Source organism: Martes martes (genome assembly GCF_963455335.1).
Source record: "Martes martes genome assembly, chromosome: 17".
In the NCBI taxonomy this organism is placed as follows: domain Eukaryota; kingdom Metazoa; phylum Chordata; class Mammalia; order Carnivora; family Mustelidae; genus Martes; species Martes martes.
In genome coordinates, this window is record NC_137905.1 from 57026471 (window position 1) to 57050096 (window position 23626).

The following is a 23626-nucleotide window of genomic DNA, read 5'->3' on the forward strand; positions in this document are numbered from 1 at the left end:
CATCCTCTCCTGCATCCTCCCATCCCTCCCTGCACCCTCCCACCTCCTCTCCATCCCTCCGGCGCCCAGGCCCGCCCCCTGCCCCCGCTCCCCCTCCCCCCTCCGAAAGGGTTAACTTTGGGGAAGGGCCCGGAGTCCCCGGATGGTGATGTCAGCGTGCCGGAGAGAAAGGACGAGGTGGCGGGGGGAGGCGGAGAGGAGGAGGAGGCGGAGGAGAGAGGGCGCGTGGGGGGGCGGGGGGGACCTCGGCCTGCAGCATCCGCCTGCCCGCACCTCAGACCCCCCCGGCGGGGGGAGGCGCAGGAAGGGGGGGGCCGGCCAGGGACGGGCTGGGGAGGGGGGGCCGCGCAGCCCCCCCGGGCCATGCTGACTCCCGGGGCCTGACCCCCCCGGGCCAGCCCCCCCTCCCCCAGCTCCGCGGCCCGCCGACTGGGGGGGCCCAGCCCAGCCCCCTGGGGACCCCCGGAGAGGTGGGGGGCAGCCGGGGGGGCCGGGACGGAGCTGTCGCCGGCCCCCACCGGAGGGACGGGGCGACCTGCCGCAGGGGGGGCGGCCGGGGGGCCTGTCGGACCGGGACCAAGGGCACCATGTCGTCCGGGGCCAAGGAGGGGGGCGGGGGCTCCCCCGCCTACCACCTCCCGCACCCACACCCACACCCACCCCAGCACGCCCAATATGTGGGCCCCTATCGGCTGGAGAAGACGCTGGGCAAAGGACAGACAGGTGAGTCAGGGGAGGGGATACCTGGGGTGGGGGCAGGAGAGCTGGGGGGCGGAGGGCGGGACTCGTGGGTATTCAAAGGGCAGGGGCTGATCGCCCAGACCCCGGGGTCCCTCACAGAGAAGGGACTTGGGGTCAAGTCTGCTGGGTCCCCAGGATGGAGGGGGCCGGGGCTTGGACTCTGGGGGGGGAGGTGCTGAGGCCCAGAGGCTCCCACCTCAGGTTGGGGGGGGCTGTTCGAAGTTGGAGGGGCTCCAGGGCCTCCGTGGGGAAGGGAGGCCGGCCTGCAGCAGGGGCTCAGCCGGCCCTGGGAGCTGAGGTCCTTGCTGCAGTGCGCCTCGGGATGGGGGTGCACCCTGGGCGGCCGCTTCCCTATGCACTGCTCTCTGGCTGAGGAGGGCCTCGGGCTCCCCGGGCAGGCCGTCCGGGTGACCGGCAGTGAGGCTCGGGTGGTGGGGTGTGCTGGCTCCGTGTGGGGAACACGAACGGCCAGGTGGGAAGGTGGATCTGAGAGTCCAATCTCCCGGGAGTGGTTGGGGAATCCGGGGTCATCCTTTGCTGTTGCTAAACGCTGGCTCCGGCCTCTTTCCTGCCGGGTGGAGGGTGGGTGGGCGCACACCTGTGTCCGGGAGGGGTGGGCCCAGGATCTCCTGTGAAGCTGAGGGCCAGGGCGCGAGGGAAGGGGAAGGGCTCAGACCTCAAGATCCTAGTGGTATGGGGGTGAAGGTGTCACTGACCTGAATTCCTGAGTTACGGGGGAGGAAGGGGCCGTGGGTCCTGGACGCCTGGGTCAGAGGGAGGAGGGGCTGCCCCCCCCCACTCCAGGATCTGTGGCTTCGGGGCTTACTCTTGGGAAGTGGACGCACTCTTGGGGTTTGAGTGCTCCCAGCCACAGCTGCTGTTAAAGGCGGATCAAAGAAGGGGATGAAAAGGTCAGGGTTTAGGAGGAGGTGGAAGAGGATGGTCTGGGAAGGGGACAAACGTGAAAGTCCATTGCTCGGGAGACATGGAGCCTCCGGAAGATTGAAGGGCGGAGAATTCAAGGAAGTGATGGGCTGAGAGGGAGAGAGGAGAGAGGCTGAGCGCGGCAGTCGGGGAGACAACATTACGGAGACACAGTGAGGAAAGACGGTGTGGAGACATGGACTTGAAGGGGCACCCCAGAACGACAGAGTCCGGGTGAGAACCGGGGCGGCTGCGGAGGGATGGACAATCAGAAGGGACAGAACAGGGGTATCTGGCCGGCTCAGTTAGTGAAGCGCTTGGTGGAGACTCTTGGTCTCGGGGCTGTGAGTTCGAGCCCCACGTGGGTGTAGAGATTACCTCAGGGAGAAAAGAAAAGAAGGGACAGCACAGAAGGTCTAGGTCTATGGAAAACAGGAAGAAGAGAGCCCTCAGAGCTCGGTCAGGGCGATTCAGGCCACTGTGGAAGAGCCAGCAGGGAAAGGAGGCGGAGTCAGGGGGACTTGGGAGCTGGGAGAGGGCTCTGGGAGCACACCCCCCATTTTCAGTCCTGCCTCCCCAGGGCTGGTTAAACTCGGGGTGCACTGCATCACGGGCCAGAAGGTTGCCATCAAGATCGTGAACCGGGAGAAGCTGTCTGAGTCGGTGCTGATGAAGGTGTGTGTGCACTGGGGCGGGGCGTCCGTTTGGGGACGGGGTGGGGTGGGGGGAAAGACGCCATGCTGAACTTCATTCCTGTGTCCCCCGCTGACCCCCAGGTGGAGCGGGAGATAGCCATCCTGAAGCTCATTGAACACCCACACGTCCTCAAGCTACACGATGTCTACGAGAACAAGAAATATTTGTAGGTATTTATAGACACCCAGCCCTCATGCACCCCAAGTTCCTAGGGTGGGACCTTTCTGGAAACAAGGCCTGGAGAGGCCTGGAGAAACCTAAGCTCTCCTGGCTGGAGCCCCCGAAGGGCCGGTCAGAACACCCTCCCACACACGCATCCACAACACACACATAATCCTCCTTGTCCCCACGCCGACTGGCCTGGCACTAAGGGCCAAATGTACCCTAGCAACAGGACAGCCAAGCCTCAGCCGTCTTGGTGAGGGACAGCGGTCCATCCTGGCCCTTCTGGCCCAGCCCCGGGCCCCCGCCCTAGGGCCCCGCACGGAACACTCTCTACTAGATAATCCAGATGTCCTCAACAGGGTCGGGCTTGCTAAGGGCAGCTCCCCGCCCTGCTCGTCTTTGCGGAGGCAATGGGGACTTATCAAAGCCTGAGGCCCTGTGAATCCTGCTTCTTCCTAGGCCCCCCTCCTCCTCCCACATAATTCTGGGTGCTATCGGATGGACACCCCAACAATGGCCTTCTTAGGAGTTCCAATCCGTATCTCAAAACTGATTACCCCCCAGGAAGATGGGAGTGGAGTCCAGCTGCCCAGGGTACAGACAATAGGCCTTTGTCTGGACTCTGGTGACCCAAGGGACAGCTGGGTTGGGCAGCGAGTGAGGGGACAGACCCCTGTCCCCGCCACGCAGTCCCCAGGATAAACTGATTCCAGTACCCATCAGATGCTGGGGAGGGTTCCCCCAGGCAGTAAGTGGCCTGGCCCCAAGTACTCATGGGAATTGTAGTCCTCAAGCTTCCCCAGGTGTGGCGGCAGGGTGGGGCTTTGTCACCAACTGGTGGAGCTCGCTCTCCCACTCCTCCACCTAGGTAGGAATAGTGGGGGCCCATGGGAGTTTGGGCTTCACAGAGGACTGTCAGCTTTCCAAAAGCTCCTAGAAATTGAGCTTTTGTGCCCAGGGGCTGATGGGAATCGGGAGTTTTGGCCTCCCGGAGCCAGATGGGATCTGGAGTCTTAAGGATCCAGGTGGCTGATGGGAATTAGGAGTCTATGTCCCAGAGGCTTGTGGGAGTCGGGAGTTTTAATCCTCTCAGGCACTGATGGGACTTGTAGTCTTTAAAAAAAAAAAAAAACTTCACGATCGTTGACTTAGATTGGAGCACACTGCAATTGTTATTGCCAGGAATTAATGAGAATTTGTGTGTGTGTGTGTTTGTTTGTTTGTTTTCTTTTTTTTAATAACTGAGGCTTATAGGAATGAAAGACTTGGCTTTCCAGAAGCTAATGGGAGTGGGGGAGGGGAGATGTCTTTATTTCCCAGGGTCCTGTGAGAACTGAGGTGTTTCTGTCCTCTAGGCGTTAACACAGTTGTCTTACCTGCAGGAATAACTAGGAGGCCAAGTATTGATACTCCCAAAGTCGCCATGGGAGTCTCTGCTGCGCAGAGCTTATGGGGGTGAGGGGGGCGCTGGGGTTGAGTTTTGGGTTCCCAGAGGCTGATGGGCTTGGGAGTCTCTTTTCTCAGGGACTCACGGGAATTGGAGTCTCCTCCTCCCAGGGACTCATGGGAACTGGAGTCTTCTCCCAGGGACTCATGGGAACTGGAGTCTCCTCCTCCCAGGGACTCATGGGAACTGGAGACTCCTCCTCCCAGGGACTCATGGGAACTGGAGTCTCCTCCTCCCAGGGACTCATGGGAACTGGAGTCTCCTCCTCCCAGGGACTCATGGGAACTGGAGTCTCCTCCTCCCAGGGACTCATGGGAATTGGGATACTCTGCTTCCAAGGGCCAGTGGGATGGGGGTCTTGTGCTGGGGTTCTGGGGCTTTTGAAAGAGAGTCCAGGCTCTTTGGTCCTCCACATGCCCCTTCCAGCCCTCTGCCCCCTCCACGTCCCCCAGGTACCTGGTTCTGGAGCACGTCTCTGGAGGTGAGCTGTTTGACTACCTGGTAAAGAAGGGGAGACTGACACCCAAGGAGGCCCGGAAGTTCTTCCGCCAGATAGTGTCGGCGCTGGACTTCTGCCACAGCTACTCCATCTGGTGAGGGGGCAGCTTGAGGGGAGGCCGGGATGAGCACTGCCCACAAGGCTGACTGGAAGCCAGTGTGGTGCAGACCCAAAATAAATCTTTATCCCTTTTTAAAAATTGAGATAAAACTCACATATCATAAAATTCACCCTTTTAAAGTATACAGTTCAGGAGTTTTTAGTATAACCAGCGTTGCGCATCGCTGCTATGTAATTTTAGAACATTCTCCTCACCCCCCAAATCATCACCTCGTACAGGAAGCAGTCACCCCTCCAGCCCCTGACCACCTCTGTCTCCACGGGCTTGCCTATCCTGGACATCTCATATAAACGGAATCATACTGTATGTGGCTGCCTGTGTCTGGCTTCTTTCACTCAGCAAAACGTTTTCAGGGTTCCTCCTTGTCGGAGGGTGTATCAGTACTTTCTTTCCCTGGCTGAATCGTACTTCATCGTGTGGCTGTGCCATACCTCCTTTATCCGTTCCCCAGTGGATGGACACTTTATTGTTTCTCTTTATTGGCTCTTGTAAACAATACGGACCTGGGAACAATCAAGTACAAGTTCTGATGTGTACCTGTGTTTTCGATTCTCGGGTGCATCCCTGGGGCTGGAATTGTCAGGTCATATGGGGACTCTACTTAGCCTTTTGAGGAAGTGACAGACCGTTTTCCAAAGTGGCGGTACCCTTCACTGTCCCCGCCAGCAGTCCACGAGGGTTGCAATCTCTATATGTCCTTGCCAACACTTGTTATCATTTGACTTTTTTGATTATAGCCATCCTAGTAGGTGTGAAGTGGTATCTCGTTGTGGTTTTGATTTGCATTTCTCTGATGACTAATGTTGTAGAACATCTTTTCATGTGCTTATTGGCCATTTGTTTTATCTTCCTTGGAAAAATGTCTGTTCGGGTCCTTTGCCCATTTTTTATTGAGTTGTCTTTTTGATATTGAGTTCTAAGAGTTCTTTATTCTAGGAACAAGAGATAGCTCTAGGAATAACTCCTAAGAGTTCTTTTTTTTTTTTTTTCCCCAAGACTTTATTTGTCAGAGAGAGAGTACAAGCATGGGGAGCAGCAGGCAGGGGGAGAAGCAGGCTCCCTGCTGAGCAATGCAGGACTCCATCCCTGGACCCCAGGATCATGACCTGAGCTGAAGGCAGATGCTTAACCAGCTGAGCCTCTCAGGCATCCCTTCTAAGAGTTCTTTATTCTAAAAGCAAATCTTTTTTTTTTTTAAATTATTGCTTGGGGTTTTGTTTCTGTTTTTGTTTTGTTTAGTTCTTAAGATTTTATTTATTTATTTGATGGAGAGAGAGAGATCACAAGTAGGCAGAGAGGCAGGCAGAGAGAGAGGAGGAAGCAGGCTCCCCACTGAGCAGAGAGCCAGATGTGGGGCTCGATCCCAGGACCCCAAGATCATGACCTAAGCCGAAGGCAGAGGCTTAACCCACTGAGCCACCCAGGCACCCCTAAGAGCAAATCTTTTATTAACTGTATATTTTTCAAGTATTTTCTTCCAGTTTGTGACATACTTTTGAGTTTTAATTTTTTTTAATTCTTTTTTTTTAAGATTTTATTTATTTATTTGAGAGAGAGAGAGAGAGAGCATGAGAGGAGAGAGGTCAGTGGGAGAAGCAGACTCCCTGGCAAGCAGGGAGACCAATGTGGGACTTGATCCAGGACTCCAGGATCATGACCTGAGCTGAGGGCAGTCGCCCAACCAACTGAGCCACCAGGCTCCCCCTTTTATTTTTGAATTTTTTCAAAGTTTTTTATTTAGTTAAGTGATCTCTACGCCCAACATGGGGCTCGAACTTATGACCCTGAGATCAAGAGTCACAGATTCGGGGTACCTGGGTGGATCAGTTGGTTAAGTGTCTGACTTTGGCTCAGGCCATGAAATTGGGGTGCTGGAATTGAGCCCCGCATGGAGCTCTGCACCCAGCGGGGCATCTGCTTGTCCCTCCACTCCCCCAACTTGTGTTCCCTCTCTGTCTTCTCTCTCAAATAAATAAAATCTCTAAAAAAAAAAAAAAAAAAAAAAAAAGAGTCGTATGCTCTCCCAATTGAGCCAGCCAGGCACTCCACTTTTGTGTTTTTATAGCAATGTTTGGTGAAAAGCAAGTTTTACATTCCAATAAATTCAAGTTTGTCCTTTTTTTTTCTTACCGTTTGTCTTTTCTGCCCTATCTATATAAATCTTTGTCCCTAAGGCTTCCTCCTACATTTTCATCTGAAAGTTATATAGTTTTAGCTCTTGTATTCTGGCCTGGGATACATTTCAAATTAATTTTTGTCTGTGATGTGAGCCAAGGGTTGAGGTTCGGTTTTTTGGCATGTGAACGTCCGTACGGAAAGATCGTCCTTTCCTCACGGAATGGCCTTCAGCTCATCTTTCACCCGCATTTGTTCGCGCTCCTTCCCTCCCTGGGGTGGGGACTGGAGCCGGGGTGGGTGTCAGGGTGGAGGGGCTCAGAGGTGGGCATAAAGCTTGGTGATGGGGAGGCAGCGCATTTAAACTGTCAGCACAGCCCTATTGGCGAGACCCAGTCAAAACCCTGACGTTACAAGCGCTGACCTCCAGGGGGCAATAGTCAACATATTTAACAACAAGTATGACCCAGTTACTGACCCGGCCTGACAGAAGCTACAATCCTCGGGCCCCACCGCACTCCCCAGACATCAACCCTTAAAACTTGAGGGGTTTCCCTCCAGGGACCAGTGACTGGCTTGGGGTGACCATATGCTTTTTATTATTCAGTATGGAAGTATTTCAGTATTTCAGTGTTGAGTAGCTCAACATTAGCCCTCTTTGCTCAGAATATCTCACATGATAGATATTCAAATATTTGTGGATAAAATAATACACGGTCCGGGGTCTCCTACGAAATAATCCAGTAGAGGAAGGAGAGAGTGTGTCTAGGTAGAGAAGAGGGAAGATTTGCCCTGAGTCGATACAGGTGGGCTGGGGGATAGGTACATGGGGCTCCCTCGTGTTCTTCTCACTGCTTGGAGCACGTCTGGAATTGTCCATAATGGTTTCCAGAAGTGCCCGCCTCTGAGAGATAGCAAACGGGGCCTCGGCCTCCAGGAGGAGGGCAGAGGCCTGAGCCCCACCTGCCTGTCTCAGCCACAGAGACCTGAAGCCCGAGAACCTGCTTTTGGATGAGAAAAACAACATCCGCATCGCAGACTTTGGCATGGCGTCCCTGCAGGTGGGGGACAGCCTCCTGGAGACCAGCTGTGGGTGAGTGGGGGCCTGGCCTCCGTCGTCCCAGGGAGGGGGCGAGAAGCCGGCCAGAGGCTCACGCCGCCTCTCTCCCGCAGGTCCCCCCACTATGCGTGTCCGGAGGTGATTAAGGTGAGTGAGGAGGTGGAGAGGAGGGAGGCGTGGGGAGAGCACGGTGGAGAGACCCTGTCACGGCCGGGCCTTCTCCTTTCCAGGGGGAGAAGTATGACGGCCGCCGGGCGGACATGTGGAGCTGTGGAGTCATCCTCTTTGCCTTGCTTGTGGTAAGGTGCCCCTCACCTCTCCTGCCCCACTTTCTAGAGCCCTGTCTGGTGGGAGCCCAAAACATTAAGTAAGTTCCATCTTCCCCCTCAGGTGTTGTCTTCCAAATATTTAACTGGTGTCAGGAAGGTGGGAGGCAGGAACCAGCAGACCAAGACCCTGGAGCACCCTTGCCCCACCCTTGCTGTGTGCCCAGAGCTAACCATTGAGTCACAGCACTGTGAGCTAGTCCAGGGTGTCCCCGAAAGGGATGGGGCAGCCAGGAGCCCTTGCACGGCTTGGGACAGTGGCTGTTCTAGGGAGCTTGTTGCCATATGGTAATAACTAATATAATCAGAGCAGGCCTGTGAGCCCAGGGCCTTTGCACCTGCTCTTCTCTGCCTAGAACACTCTTCCGTCCGGACCAGTCCCGTTGCTCATCCAGTTCACAACTAGACTTCTCTTTGCTCCCGTTCCCCGCCTCCGCCATGAGGTCAGACCCTCTGGGGGAGGTTCTGTCCTTCCTGGCGACTCTCAGAGTTGCCATCATGTGTTGAGTTGTGAGTTCCTTGTGCGGTGTCCCCTTCTACATCATCAGCTCCCAGAAGTCAGGGCTTTTGTCTCTGTGGGTTTTATTCTGTCGGCTCGCCGGGACCCGAGCTGGCACGTAGTCGGCCCCGTTAACACGCGTGGCGCGAGTAAATGGGCGGTTTACTCTGTGCCAGGCACTGTTCCAGGCACATCGCCTCGCGCACTTCTCTCGAAAACCCCAGAGACGAGAAGTGACTGGCTCGCAGGCACACTGCTGCACAGCGGCACGGCTGGGATCCGTGTGTGGTCTCTCATCCGGGAGCCTGGATGACAATGAGGGAACCGAGGCTCAGTGGGCGCGCCCGGGGCTCACAGCTCCCCCAGGGAAGATGGGGGGCGCCCGAGAGGCGGGCTCAAACAGTGCAGGCCTCCGCCCTTCTGCAGCTGGTGATGCTGGAGCCCGTCCAGCTGAGTTCAAACCCCAGCTCCACCACCGTAGTGAGCAAGCCGGTCGCTCTCCCTCTCCAGGCCCATTTCCTCGCCTGCCCAGGGCCAGTAGTTAGGGTACTGGGAGCCGTGAGCGTTTCCCTAGAATGTGCCCCGTCAGCCTTCTGAGCGGCGCCCCATTACTAGTAGTTACTGTTATTATTACGGCTGACCCTCATAATCGACGCATTCCGTATGTGAGAAGCTGCACACTGCCTGGGGTTTACCTACAGCCTCCCACTCTTGGTGTTTCCGAGGTTGTTCCCAGATGTGTGCAGAGCAGAGAAAAAGCTGAGTCCCCGTCACGCGTGTCCCAGCCGAAGTGGCACAAGGCAACGCTCTGCTTCCCCGCCCCACGCCCGGTTTCAGTCCATCCTGTAAACAAGTGTGTTTTCTGCGGTCTGTGGAGTGCCACGATTTTTGCTTTTTTGCGCTGTTTGTTGGTGATTTTAAATGCTCGCTCCCAGAGAGCCGCCGTGTGTTCCCGAGGGCAGGTGGGGTGTTTGGTGTCGCCGAGAAAATACTTGTGCTCGTTGAGCGTGTCTCCGGTGTGAGTGAGAACGCTGTTGGCCACGCGTGCCGTGGGAACGGATCAACTGCTCATGAGAGGACGTCTGCCTTAGCTTGGGCTCCTATAAGAGACACACCGGGTGGCGTGAACAACACACTTCTCACTGTTCTGGGGGCTGGGAAGTGGATGTTCAGGGGCAAGGCCAACAACAAACACAGGGCCACACTGAATTAGACAGACAAGCAAAGTCTCATCCAGGATTCCGGGCCCCAGACCAGCATTGCGGGGTGCCCCTCTCCCTCTGCTCCCCACACCCTGCCCCCTCAGTCCAGAGGCCTCTGACACCAGGGACAACACCTGGAAAAGCCCTCAGAGACTCATGCTGTCACCCCTGCAAGTTTTTGCCCAGCATCATCTCCTCCCTTCCCCCCGACTCCCCTGCTCCCCCTCCAGCTACCTGCTCACTCCGCTGGTCTTCTCATCCCACGGTCTCATCTCCCGGACTCCCGCCTGTCCCCTCCTATGTGTCCCTTTATTGTTTGCCCTCCCCACTACTCATTCAACCGCTGTTTGTTAATCCACGTGTGCTGGGCACCGCTGGAGACAGAGCTCCGTGAGGCCAGGGACCTGGTGTTGTCCCCTGCTCCGTCCCTCGTGGCCAGGTCAGAACCTGGGGGACAGCAGGGTGCCTGCTTCATGACGAGGCCGCTGAAGCTCCTTCAGTCCCTGGGGTCTCGCAGTCTAGGGTGTGAGCTGTAGGAAGGCGAGGGCTGCTTTTGTCCAGTGGGAGATCCCTGACCCAAAGTGAATGTTCCCCTTCAGCTGAACGAGTGCGTGAGGATTATCCCTCCTGAAACTGGTCTGGGGAAAAACCTGTTTCTCAGATACACCCTCCAAGCTGCAACCGCAGCCTCTTAAGGCCTGGGGCCTGACTTGTCTGTTGCCAAACCCCTGCTCACCACTTACCAGCTCAGAGGCTGTGGGCCAGTTGCTGGACCCTGTAAAGTGGGATGGTCCTAGTCCCCTGCCTGCCAGTGCTTGTGGTAAGGACCACACGCGCCGGTGTGTCAAGCGCTTAGGCTCTCCCTGAGGCACCCTAAGCTCTGTGTGAGGGTCCTGTTATTCCTCCGCAGGGGGCTCTGCCCTTTGATGATGACAATCTCCGCCAGCTGCTGGAGAAGGTGAAACGGGGCGTCTTCCACATGCCCCACTTCATCCCTCCAGACTGCCAGAGCCTCCTGAGAGGGATGATCGAAGTGGAGCCTGAGAAAAGGCTCAGTGTGAGTTGGGGGGAGCGGTGGGTCATGAGGACAGAACCCCTAGGGGGACCATGAGAATGGACTTCCAGGAATTGCCTGTCAGTCCTGGGGTGATGGCTGGGGCGGGGGAGGGGGAGGTCACTGGATGAGCTGTAGCCCAGGGTCTGCAAAACCCGCCACTCCAAGCTGGGCAGGTCCCCCACAGGGGAAGGGGTGCCACTGTGCACACGGGCAATGTCCCAGGCCTGTGGTCACGGGTCGTGGTGCCCAGTCGCCACTAGGGGAAGACCTAAGCTGTCATCCTGCCCCTGGTGGAGAGGAGGGGGCACTGTTACGGACCCCCAGAGCCACCCCATCAACTTTCCTTGCGGCCCACTGTGTTCACACGACCTCATTTCTGCTTCTCTCCCTCCGCACAGCTGGAGCAAATTCAGAAACACCCCTGGTACCTGTGAGTATGGGACAACTGAGCACCTGGCTCCCTGGGGCAGAAAGGGAGGGGGCCCAAATATCAAGGGTCCCCAGCGGGAGAAGCAGCTGGAGGGTGGGATACCAACGTTGCTCAATGAGGAGGAGCTAGGGACTCGGATTTCTAGGTCCCAGGGGAGGAGGACGCAGGCGCAGCAGGGGCTGGGAGCCGGCACTCCTGGGTTCCCAAGGGAGAAGCAGGTTGGGGCCCGGACACCCGCGCCTCGGGTGGAGAGGGCTCGAATCCCGGACGCCCGGTACCCTGTAACATTTCTCCCCCTCCCCAGGGGCGGGAAACATGAGCCGGACCCTTGCCTGGAGCCAACCCCAGGCCGCCGGGTGGCCATGCGGAGCCTGCCATCGAACGGAGAGCTGGACCCCGACGTCCTGGAGAGCATGGCTTCGCTGGGCTGCTTCAGGGACCGCGAGCGGCTGCACCGCGAGCTGCGCAGCGAGGAGTAAGGCCCCCTGCTCCAGGGACGCACAGCAGCCGGCTGACATCCGGCCAGCGGGCCGCAGCGCCCCAGCCCGCCAGCGGAGGGCGCGCCCAGGCCTCGCGCACGCGCAGACTCCGTGGGGCGTGACGCCTGGCCGCTGGAGGGGGCGTGGCTTAGAGTTCCCACGTGGAGCTGTTCCCAGAGCAACCACGAGGGGGCGGTAGGACCGCGGGGCGGGGTGGGGAGACGAGATGCTGCAAAGGATCGGTAGGTGGTGAGACCCACGTGGTGCCCCACAGAGTGCTTGCAAGTAGCAAGAGCTGGATTATCCCGAAGTGTCACGGCTAAATCAAGTAAGGGTCCGGTGTGCACCGACACAAAAAACCTCCCCGTGTCCGTGCCTAGGAAGCGTGGGCGCAGATACCGGCGTACTAGGCCCCCGAGAGCCACAGCGACAGGGAGGGGGAGAGACCTCTTGGAGCCCGACTCCTGACCCCAGGCCTCTCCCACCCCCTCCCTCCCTTCCCCATCAGGGAGAACCAAGAAAAGATGATATATTATCTGCTTCTGGATCGGAAGGAGCGGTATCCCAGCTGTGAGGACCAGGACCTGCCTCCCCGGAATGATGTCGGTGAGAAGGCAGGGCTGGGGGTCCAGACCCCAGACTCTGGAGCGGGGGAAGGGGCTGCAGGCGTTAGTGTCTGGGTTTTTGCTTTTGTTTTGTTCAAGATTTTATTTATTTATTTGAGAGAGAGAGAGAGAGCACCAGCAGAGTGAGGGGCAGAGGGGGAAGCAGGCTCCCCGCTGAGCAGGGAGCCCAATGCGGGACTCGATCCCAGGACCCTGAGATCATGACCTGAGCGGAAGGCAGACACTCAACGACTGAGCCACCCAGGCGCCCCTAGCTTCTGGGTTTAGGCTCCCTGACCCGCTCTGTGACCTTGTCAAAAGTCTCCGCTCTGGACCTCCGTTTCCCACCTGTGCGAGTGCCACGTACAGCTGGGTGAAGGTGGCTTCTGACCGGCTTGAAACTCTCTGCCCTCAGACCCTCCTCGGAAACGCGTGGATTCCCCCATGCTGAGCCGACACGGGAAGCGGCGGCCAGAGCGGAAGTCCATGGAAGTTCTGAGCATCACGGATGCTGGGGGCGGTGGCTCCCCAGTGCCCACCCGCCGGGCCCTGGAGATGGCCCAGCACAGTCAGAGGTGAGAGCCCCTGGCCCTCCGTGGGTCCACAGCTCTGGGTGGGTGGGCTTCAGGGTTCTAGCCCCAGCTCCACCTCAGGGGCCCCTCTCAGGGCCTCAAGTCCCCATCGCAAAGATGTGTGGCAGGGAAAGGACATCTGAGCCTTGAGAAACCCACACACCTGATTTAAAAACAAACAAACAAATCTCTCCTGGGAACAGATCCCGTAGTGTCAGTGGAGCCTCCACCGGTCTGTCCTCCAGCCCTCTCAGCAGCCCACGGGTAAGCCCCGATTCATGAAGAAGGGGTAAAGGGGTGAACACTGGACCGGAAACTACAATTCCCACGAAGTCTTGAGGCATTGCCTCTCTGTCCCTAAAGGGCCCCCAATCCCGTTTTAGTGCATTGCGCATTTCCACCTCCTATAGGATTGGGTTTTTCGTGTTTCAAGGGTTCCTTTATGCGCTTAACAAAAGCTAATTGAGCGCCTACTGTGTACCAGTCACTGTGCTACAGCAGTGAGCATGATAGAAGGGGGGGGGGGGGGGAATGGGCAGGTAATAATTGGACTACAAGTTCCAGCATGCATCGGGACCCATCTCTGTGAGTATGGACCCAAGGGGTTCCTAAAGGCTCCTGGGAGTTGTAGTCCGCCATCTCACCCAGCTCCCCTCTTCCACAGAGTCCTGTCTTTTCCTTCTCACCGGAGCCCGGGGCCGGAGATGAGGCTCGGGGCGGGGGCTCTCCGACTTCCAAAACGCAGACGCTGCCTTCTCGCGGCCCCAGGGGAGGGGGTGCCGGGGAGCAGCCGCCGCCCCCCAGTGCCCGCTCCACACCCCTGCCTGGCCCCCCAGGCTCCCCGCGCTCCTCTGGGGGCACGCCCTTGCATTCGCCCCTGCACACGCCCCGGGCCAGCCCCACTGGGACGCCAGGAACAACGCCACCCCCAAGCCCCGGCGGTGGCGTCGGGGGAGCCGCCTGGAGGAGTCGTCTCAACTCCATCCGCAACAGCTTCCTGGGTTCCCCTCGCTTTCACCGGCGCAAGATGCAGGGTACGGGGTCCCCCAGGGTGCAAGGGCTGGGGGCCTAGATTCCCGTGTCGTGTGAGAAGATGGGGCTGGGAGTAGAAATTCAGGTGTTGGGGACAGGGGGTGTGGCTTCCAGGGCTGGAGGAAGGAGGGGCCTCTCTGAAGGGCACCTCCATTCGGTGCTTTGGCTTGTCTTCCCATTGGCTCATGGTGAGCAAGTTCCGCCCTCGGAGGGCGTGGTCTACCTGGGGTGGGCTGGCCTCCCCAGCAGGACCACCAGGTAGCATGCCCTGTGGGCTTTAGCTACTGGGAGGTGAATGGGCACTGGGATCTGGAACCTCTAGTTGGAGGGCACTGCTGGCCCGCGTGCTGGACCCAGGGTGATGGGCAAGTGTTAACCATACTCTCCCCTCCCTCACCGCACGCCAGTCCCCACTGCCGAGGAGATGTCCAGTTTGACGCCAGAGTCCTCTCCAGAGTGAGTCTGACAGGGAAGGGAAGCCAGAGGTTGGAGGGAGGGATTTATTCCCTGAGCCTCCTCTTGACCCATCTGCAACCCTCCCCTTTCACTCAGGTTGGCAAAACGCTCCTGGTTTGGGAACTTCATCTCCTTGGACAAAGAAGAACAAATATTCCTTGTGCTGAAGGACAAACCTCTCAGCAGCATCAAAGCGGACATCGTCCATGCCTTCCTGTCGGTGAGGGGCCTGGGTCTCCAATGTGACTTGTCCAGCACAGGACTACAAATCCCAGCAGCCCCTGGAGTCCGCTGCCTCCGCTCTGGCCCGACTTCCTCCTGAGGCTCATGGGATCTGTAGTTTTCTGTTCAGAGTTGGGTTGGGTCACTGTAGGGGCTGGGAGGTGGAGAGGTTTACTGGACCCTGGGGCCTGGAGGCAGTGCAAAGGACACCTCCCTAGCGTATTAGTGAGTTGCCATTCCCTGAACACCAGGTCAGATTAGCAGACAGAATAGCTTTTTCCCCGGGGACCTCTGGGTTTTTGCTCTAGGAGCTAGTGGGACTTACAGGTTCTGACACAGATGTGGCAATGCTCACGGAGGCAGAGAAGTTTGTGTCATGTAATTCTGGAGCCTGAGGCTGACGCCTAGATGTGAGAGGCCCTGTTACCAGCCATTCCTCTGATGTCGTTTATAGTGGGACAAGAAAACTACAAGTCCCAGCAGGCAATGGATGCTCCTAATGGCTTTCCTGTTATTCTTTCCCCCTAGTGGCTGGTGGAACTTGTAGTTCCTTGGGCAGAGGTCTTTGTGGGGTTGGCTATCCAGTCCCTGGAATCAGGTCACTGGAATCACCCCCTCCTTTTGTCCCCTGCCTGTCTCAGATCCCCAGCCTGAGTCACAGTGTGCTGTCACAGACCAGCTTCAGGGCCGAGTACAAGGCCAGTGGCGGCCCATCCGTCTTCCAGAAGCCCGTCCGATTCCAGGTGGACATCAGCTCCTCAGAGGGCCCAGAGCCTTCCCCGCGACGGGATGGCAGTGGCGGTGGTGGCATCTACTCGGTCACCTTTACGCTCATCTCCGGTAAGCTTCCCTCGGCGAGAGACTGCCTCCACTCTGGTGTGTGGGATGCTCAAGACAGCTAAGCTGGGAGAGTGGCCCCAGAGGGCAGCAGGAGGAGATGGTGCTCAGCTAGCGCTGACCCTATGAGCCCCCTCCTCATTCAGACCCCTGCATTCTGTCCTTCCCCCTTCTCTCATTGACATTTCATGGATATTTTTTTTTTTAAGATTTTATTTATTTATTTGGAAGAAAAACAGGTCACAAGTCAGGGGGAGGAGCAAAGGGAGAAGCAGACTCCCCACTGAGCAAAAGCCCAATGCGGGGCTTGATCTCAGGACCCTGGGATCATGACCTGAGCCAAAGTAGACTTAGTAGACACTTAGTAGACTGAGCCTCCCAGGTGCCTCTTCATGGACATTTATGATGTTTCACGTGCTTTACGTGCATTGTTACATTGAAGCTTCCCAGCGGCCTTTGAGGTATTAGTGCTCACCCACTTTACAGAAGAGAAAACAGAGTCCGGTTGAGGCAAATTGACTTGACACAGTCCCACCGCAAACTGACGAAGCTGGGCTCAACCTAGCCCTGCTGACCTTGAAGTACAGAGCTGACTGTACAGCCGAAGGGCGGACGGGGCTCTGTGCCATCCAGTGTCATTCCCGCACCCAGAGCAGACATCACCAGGTAATCACGGCACTTCTGCCTGCTGGGCTCAGCGGCAGCCTCAGAAACGACAGGCAGCCATGACCAATCAGGAGTTGGCACCAGAGACGGGAGCCACAGAAATGTCCTGCTGCCAGTCCAGCTTGGTTCCTGAGGCATGATAGCGAGTCCGAATAACAAGAGACACTTCTGTCTGCTACCCTCGTTAGCAGTCTTAAATGTCACCGTGACCAGCCTGCCACAATGTTACCCCTAAGATGAAATAAGTTGCATTTTTTCCCCTTCCCTTTAAAGGCTAATATGCAGGACTTCCTTGATTTTAAGAGTTTTTTTAACTTCCTGTTTATTTTTCTTATATTTCTGGCTCTTCGTGGTCTTAGCTAGAAACTAACAAGATAAATAGTTAACTCCAATAAGAGATAAATAATTAACTGCAATCTTTCTTAGTCCCATTTGCAAATCGCGGGTTTATACCTAGTCCCAACACAGGGCAGGAAATTGAGCCCAAGAGGAGGCGAGTTCTTTGCTGGTTTCCACAGGGTGGGAGGGCCTTTTCTGTCTCTGTCCCCAGGTCAGCCCATCTCCGTATTCCCTCCAGGTCCCAGCCGTCGGTTCAAGCGAGTGGTGGAGACCATCCAGGCACAGCTGCTGAGCACTCATGACCAGCCCTCCGTGCAGGCCCTGGCAGGTGGGAGGCAGGGGTCCGAAGCCATGTGGCCCTCCTTTATCCTGTGGGACAGAGGGGCGACCTGCCGAGCAAGGGCCCCAGGGCTTTGGTCCATGGGCGAGGATCACAGATTCTCAGAGAGGCTGGGGCCTGAGCTCCGTCCAGGGCATGGGCCATCCCGACCTGAGAAGCCCTTGTGGCCAGGGAGGGCACCTCCAGGGACCCCCAGAGGGTGCCTGGTCTCTGTGTGGGGATGTGGAACTTCCTGCTAACGAAGGTTCTGCAACAGTGTTCTGGAGAAGGGCAAGCAGCCCTCCGGGTTTGTTCAGATCCCCCAAACAACCCCCTGTAAGGCTCCCCTGTGCCCTGTTGCTAAGGAGCATTCCCCTAATAACCAGGGTAGCAGAAGGAGACCTTTGAATGTGATCTGCTGCTGTGACAAGCTGTCCCTTAGCGAATAATGTCATAGCCAGAGTCTGTGACAATGCCCCTGGAGTCGGGCCTCTGGGTCTCACTGGGACTAACTTGGCCTGCTTTCCAAAGCCATGAGGGTTGGAGGGGCCCAGGATGTATGACCTGCTGTCCGTGACGTTGCCGGGTCTGGTTGCACATGGGTGTCCTCCTGGCAGCCACCCCCAAGGCTTCCAGCCCCGTGAAGGAGGCCCTTGGCCTCACCACGATGTTGCTGGAACGTGTTCCTTGGGGTTCGGCAGCCTCGAGGTTCCTGACACCGCCCTGCTTCCTCCTCCACAGATGAGAAGAATGGGGCCCAGACTCGGCCTGCTGGCACCCCACCGAGAAGCCTACAGCCCCAAGCCGGCCGCCCAGACCCAGAGCTGACCAGCTCTCCCCGCCGAGGCCCTGCTAAGGACAAGAAGCTCCTGGCCACCAATGGGACCCCTCTGCCCTGACCCCAGGGGGCCGGGGAAGGAGGGGAGCCCCCTCCACCCCCCTTCCCTGTCCCCCAACTGTGAATCTGTAAATAGGGCCCATGGAGTATGTAGGGAGGGGAGAGACACAACAAACCCGGCCTTGCCCTGCAGGGATGGGGCTCAGGGGGCCGTGCCCAATGGGGGGTGGTTCTAGGGGGGACTGAGGGCGGGGGAGCTGTTTCTATTTTATTTATTGATTAATTTATTATTTTATTTATTGATCAATCTCTCTGCGGGGTGGGGTGGGGGAGGGACGGGGGCTGGTTGGGGTGGCTTAGCAGATCCGGACAGAGAAGGCTTTCTGTCCTTGTGTCCCCAACTCCTCCTTCCCAGGCCCCCCCTTCCCCGGTTCTCCCCCTTCCCTCACAACCTTCTGTACGGATTTGCTCTCCGGAAGGAATTCTGGTTTCGCGTGACCCTGCCTGCGTCCGTGTCTCTGATTCCGCCGGCGGCAAAAAAAAAAAAAAAAAAATCAATAATAATAATAATAAATAGCCTTGAGCAGGGATGGCTGGCTGGCCTTGGCCTCTCGCTTCCTGGGTGGCCCTGATGGCAGCATGGAGGGAGGGGGCCCAGACCTCATCACCCGGCCTGCTGTTCACAGGTGAATCTGCAGGGAGGTGGGGGAGGCCGGCGGGGAGCTGAGGTGGCCCGGCTGGAGATGCAGGGTGCAGCCGTCCAGGCAGGAAAAGTCCACAGCAAACAGGCCAAAGAGCGCGAACAGCAGCATGGCGATGGCCCACTCGCAGGCGGCAGAGGCCGAGCGCAGCGGCCAGAAGTGGAGGATCATCACTTTACAGCAAGGTCAAGGGCCACGCGCAGCAGGAAGGATCCAGGAGCCCAGCCGGGTCACCCGGGCCAGGCCCCCTCTCCCGACGCAGCTGCCCCGCCCTGGCCAGAATAGCGTCTGGCAGGCCACCCACCTCTGCGGCTCCCAGACACGTTAGCGCGGATGCCCTCCTCCCTGGCTAAGACTGTTTCCCACACGTTCTCGTCCTGCTCAGACTCGCCCTCCGGGTGCCCCCTGAAAACCTTTTCACCTGCGAGCCCACACTCACTCCAAGCTCAAACTAGCAGAGAGGCTCTCGGCTTTCTGAGATCCCTCCCTGCGAAAGCCTTCCTGCTTCTCGGCCGAGCCAGCTCCCACTCCTTCCTAGATCAGACACTATTTCATTCATCCAGGGATTTTTAGGCAGTCCATAAGGTGACATCACCCCGATCCCATGAATCCTAGAGCAAAGGAGAGGTGAGAGCACCCACACAAGGGGGTTACCCCCAGAGTTGGCTTTGTTCCTCCCCCACTCATAAGCTTCCCATGGCTCCCTATTGCCCCCAGGAAGAAACCGGTCTCCCGGTAGGCCCTTCTGAGCACCAGCGGCCTTTTGGCCTCCCCTCCATTCTCCCCAAGGAGGAGATGAGTCCTTAATGCTATGTTTGTAGCCCCTCCTCTCTCAGGGCACTTTGCCAGTAACAACCATTATTACAATCAAAACAACTCCGTTTGACAGATACGGAAACTGAAGCACAGTGATTTGAGTCACCCAGAGGCACGCTAGGTTGGCAAAGAGCATCTGGGCTCCCGTGACTCAGAACTGGGTTGGGTAGAATCTTCAGCCAGTGCCAGGCATGCTGGTGAATGGTTAACAACCGACCCTGATTTGCTGCCTCGGCCAGTTTCTGGGCTATGAACACTCCCACCAAGGCCAGCGGGAGCTGCTAACAGGACAGAACCAAACAAGGAGCGGGGAGGAGATGCGGATTGTTCTCCAGAGCCTGCACAAGCTGCCTCCCTGCCATCCACCACCGGCGCCACCGCCGGACTCCGCAACACGTCTTGGCCAAGAGACTCCCCCTCTCCCAACCTCAGTTTCCAGTCTTCAACATGATGCCCGGCGCAGGGCAGGTACCCCAAACAGGCTGCCGCCGCTGGCTTGCCATCCTCCCGGTCTTTTTTGGCGGCTCACTGCACTGGTCACCGAGCTAAGCACCTCACGTGCATTACTCCCTTCGTTCCTTCCTGTTCGGGGGCAGCCGTGTTATCAGCCACACTGGAGAGCTGCAGGAGCTGAGACACTGAGTCCAGCCCGTGGAATCCCTCCCCCACCAACACCCGACTAGCATGCAGGGGAGGTGGAATTCAGCCCAGGGTGCCCGACCCCAAGGCTGACACTTCCCAGGATGCTCTCATCCCTGGAAGACTGAGGCCGAGAACAGATGCATGGAGCCGAACCAGCCCAGTGGAGGACCGTCCCCCCAACCCCTGCCGCCGGCCCCAGGAAGGATACTGGTCACCAAGAGGATGGTGCAGAGGCTGCAGAGGCCCAGACGGAGTGGCCCGATCCAGGGGGCCCCCGGCTGGGGCAGTCTCCTCATCCACCAGACGAGAGTAAGCTGCAGCCAAAAGTAGGAGTTGCCCATGAATAAGGCGAAGAAGGCCCCGACCAGGTGCACACGCAGCTGGTTCTTTTGCTGGGAAGAAAAGGGACAAGAATTGAGAGGAAGGTAGATACACACAGGTTGGGGGTGGGGGGCAGGGACATGAGGGCTGTGATTGGAGGGGGGTCCTTGACCCGCCCAGCAGACTGTGCTCACTCCTGCGGCCTCACTCCGGAATACGGGGCCTGGCACATTGTAGGCGCTCAGGAAATATTAGTGCAATAAAATCTCTCATTCTCAGCTGAGGTGGCGGAGGGCTGATGTTGCCACCCAGGGGCTGAAAAATTGGTTTTGGAAGTTCTTAAAGATTGCAATGGTTTGTGGCTTGCAGATACATAGTGTGTGTCATTTAATACTTTCTAAATATTAAAAGTTAAATGAGGAGAAGTGATGACCAGCGGGAAATGTCTTTAGAAGGCTCCTTACGGGCGCAATATAGTAATTTTAAGAAGAGGGGCGCCTGGGTGACTCAGTCGGTTGGTTGACCGTCTGCCTTCGGCTGAGATCATGGTCTCAGGGTCCTGGGATGAAGTCCTGCATCAGGCTCCCTGCTCAGCAGGGAGTCTGCTTCTCCTTCTACCCCCCCCCCCCGCCCTTGCTCATGATCTCGCTCTCAAAAAGATAAAAATCTTTAAAAAAATTTTTTTAAGAGGTTAAAGTTGAGGAGCCCAGGAATAAACAATGGGTGATGGGTGATGGGGAATTTTTCTTAGCGAGTGGAAGGCAGCCTCTTATCCCATGGTACTTTCATCAGGAGAGGTTAGGAGTCAGAGATGCCACGGAAAAATTAAATATCAATATACAATTGTCAACAGACTCTCTCCAATCATTGTCCCTTCTTTTGTTCTACAAATACCTACTGAACCTCAAGGTGAGCAATGCGAGTTCTAGAGTCTGAATCTGGGTTCATTTCTGACCACCACGAACCAGCTGATTAATACAAAAACAAAAAATTGAAAACCCTCTGTCGGATTTGACCGAAAGGGTCTGTCTAGGGCTGTTACTGAGATGGAGGAAAACCTACACAGGGTAAAGCCTAGCGCCCCGCACGGAGAGAACGCTCCATCTAAGAGGCGAGAATGAGCAGCTCTGAGTAATTTCATTATTAAAAGGGCAAAGGGGTAAGGGACGGCAGTAAATTGCCCCAGTCTTCTGGGGTTCCGTGAATAATTACACCAAGGCCTCCCACGGGGGCCTCCGTTCAGACCGCAGAGGAGCTCACCTCCCTCCCCGGCCCAAGGACCGCAAGAGAAATACAAGTCCCAGAAGGCCGTGCGCGGACGAGCCCCCACAATGAGAAGCCAGAGGCCCCGGGGGCTGCTGGGAGCTGTAGTCCCGGACTCGGGCCCGGCGGCCTGCCTGACTGCGCTCCACGAGCCGATGCCTTCTCACCTGGAAGTTGCCCACCACGGAGGTGCCCAGGGCACACAGGAGCCCCGTCCACAGGATCAGCCGGTTAAACCATTTTCCCACTCCCCAGTCCCGGAGCTGGTGGTAACGGATAATGCAGATCCAGGCGGCTGGGAGGAGAGGGAAGTGGGCGGGCAAGCCGGGCCCGGACTCCTGGGGAGGGGGTGCGGAGAGACTGGGCGTCTAGGGGTGGGGGCCTAACTCCCACATCTGGGGGAGGGGTGGGGGCTTGGACCCCTGGGGCCGGGCCCGGGGCGGGGCCCCCTTGGCTGGGGTGGGGGTGGGAGTGGGGGTGGGGGTAGGGGTGAAGGTAGGGGTGGGGGAGCGGTGAAGGTGGGGGTGGGGTTCTCCCCTGAGCGGGAAGGGCTGAGGATATTTACCCATAGCGGCTCCCATGTTGAGCAGCTGGCTGAAGATGCAGCTCTGCGGCGGGTAAGACCCACAGAGGCTGGGGAAAAGGAAGGATCATCCTGTGGCTCCTCGGAGCCAGGCACCTCTTCTCCCTCGGAAGCCCCCGCCCCGCCAGCACCGTAACTACCTGATATAGGGGAAACCTTCCGTGAGGTTCACAGACCTGTTGGTCACGGCAAGGGCAAAACTGAAGTACAGGGAGACATCAAAGTGGTTTTTAACGACAGCTTTTCCTTTTGTTACCCACAGAAACAAGGACTTCTAACTCCCCCCACTTCAGACCCAGGAGTCCAGACCCCCAGCCCCCTCCTCCCTCACACCCAGAAGTCCAGGCCCCCAGCCCCTCCTCACTCAGACCCAGGAGTCCAGGCCCCCAGCCCCTCCTCCATCAGACCCAGGAGTCCAGAACCCCAGTCCGTCCTCCATCAGACCCAGAAGTCCAGGCCCCCAGCCCCTCCCCACTCAGACCCAGGATTCCAGGCCCCCAGCCCCTCTTCCATCAGACCCAGGAGTCCAGAACCCCAGTCCCTCCTCCATCAGACCCAGGGTTCTCCTGCTTCTAACACTCACATGCTCCAGACTCCAGTGATAGCGGAAAAGGCCAGGAGAGCGGGCAGCACAGACAGGTAACCCCACATGCCCGGCTCTGCAGGGGAAGGAGAGGGACCTTTCTCTCTCTCTCTCTCTCAGGTGAGGAATCTGCCCTGTGGGTCCAGGTGCATCTGAAGGTGGCCTCCCAGCTCGGAGCCCCTCTGGCTCTGAGGCCCCCGTTGGCTCCCAGGGCAGAAACAATGGATGAGGCTCTGGTCTGCTGAGACCAGCTCTCTGCCCGCCGCGCTCTCCATCCTGTAGCAGCTGTCTTCCCATCCTGACCTCCCAGTTTTATCAGACTGGCCTCCCTCAGCCCAGCTTCCGAGCCTCTCCCAGCCAGCCTCCGGGCTTCCCCAGAACGCTCACCTGTCCGAACTTTCTTCTCGCTCTCCCGGTCCTGGGCCCGGGGCTGTGGGAGAGGTTGGAAAAGGAGCGGGGACGTGGGGTAGGGCTTGGGCGGTGTCGTGGCAGAGCCAAAGTCCAAGCTGCGGAGCTGTCTGACCTCCCAGCCGTCCGACCCGCCACTGTGTTTCGGACCTAACCCTGCACCGCCACTTCCCCTCTCAGAACCTAGCAGGCAGCACCTTACTTAGCTTCAAGGGGCCCCCAACTTCCTTCCTTCAGCTTTAAAAGTTCAATGTCCAAGTGCCCAGCCCGTGTCCTCCCCAGGACCCAGAATCTGAGCCTCTAGCTCTCTCCACCCTTCCTCCCTTGGGGACCCAGAAGTCCAGGCCCCCACTCCCTTCTAGAATTCCTGCATTTGGTTCTAGCCCCTGGGGTCCAGCCTCCTAGCTCTTACCTTCTCTGGGGCCCCAGAATCCAGGCCCACAGGTCAGACTCCTTCCTGGGTGCAGTTTGTGTCCTTAGGCTGTTGGGGATGGAGCTGCGGTGACCCTGCCTCCTCCCCTCACTTGCCTTCCCTCTCCCTTCCTCTGGGCCAGCTCCTGGAATTCCCCAGCGGGCCGGCTCAGGGTGGGAAGGGAGGCCTTGGTGTCGAAATCGCCATCCGATGAAGCTTCCGCCAAAAGCAATTGCTTCCTCTGCCTGAT

The 23626-nt window shown here is 57.7% G+C and overlaps 2 protein-coding genes across 2 annotated transcripts; one reads left to right on the forward strand and one right to left on the reverse strand.

Moving 5' to 3' along the window:
- Positions 1 to 587: 587 nt before the first annotated feature.
- On the forward strand, positions 588 to 11761 carry BRSK1 (BR serine/threonine kinase 1; the record flags this gene model as incomplete). The annotated part of the gene is made up of 10 exons (XM_080828422.1): positions 588 to 723; positions 2246 to 2340; positions 2442 to 2527; positions 4426 to 4566; positions 7685 to 7801; positions 7882 to 7915; positions 7999 to 8067; positions 10706 to 10852; positions 11251 to 11282; positions 11587 to 11761. 10 exons carry the CDS (start codon positions 588 to 590, stop codon positions 11759 to 11761), a joined length of 1032 nt encoding a protein of 343 aa, XP_080684548.1.
- Positions 11762 to 17948: 6187 nt separating this feature from the next.
- Positions 17949 to 22626, reverse strand: TMEM150B (transmembrane protein 150B). The gene is made up of 7 exons (XM_080828423.1): positions 22557 to 22626; positions 22114 to 22173; positions 21956 to 22023; positions 21558 to 21685; positions 20015 to 20198; positions 18308 to 18521; positions 17949 to 18165 (listed from the first exon to the last, which is right to left on the reverse strand). Exons 1-6 carry the CDS (start codon positions 22622 to 22624, stop codon positions 18328 to 18330), a joined length of 702 nt encoding a protein of 233 aa, XP_080684549.1. The 5' UTR covers positions 22625 to 22626; the 3' UTR covers positions 17949 to 18165; positions 18308 to 18327.
- Between the last annotated feature and the right edge of the window lie 1000 nt (positions 22627 to 23626).

Bases quoted from the DNA above. Each gene is read 5' to 3' on its own strand.
- TMEM150B (XM_080828423.1), bottom strand. From the start codon at position 22,624: ATGTGGGGTTACCTGTCTGTGCTGCCCGCTCTCCTGGCCTTTTCCGCT. The intron at 22,174-22,556 runs GTGAGTGTTAGA...CCTGTACTTCAG, and splicing joins ATCACTGGAGTCTGGAGCAT to TTTTGCCCTTGCCGTGACCA. The intron at 21,686-21,955 runs GTAAATATCCTC...CTCTCCTCCCAG, and splicing joins CAACATGGGAGCCGCTATGG to CCGCCTGGATCTGCATTATC.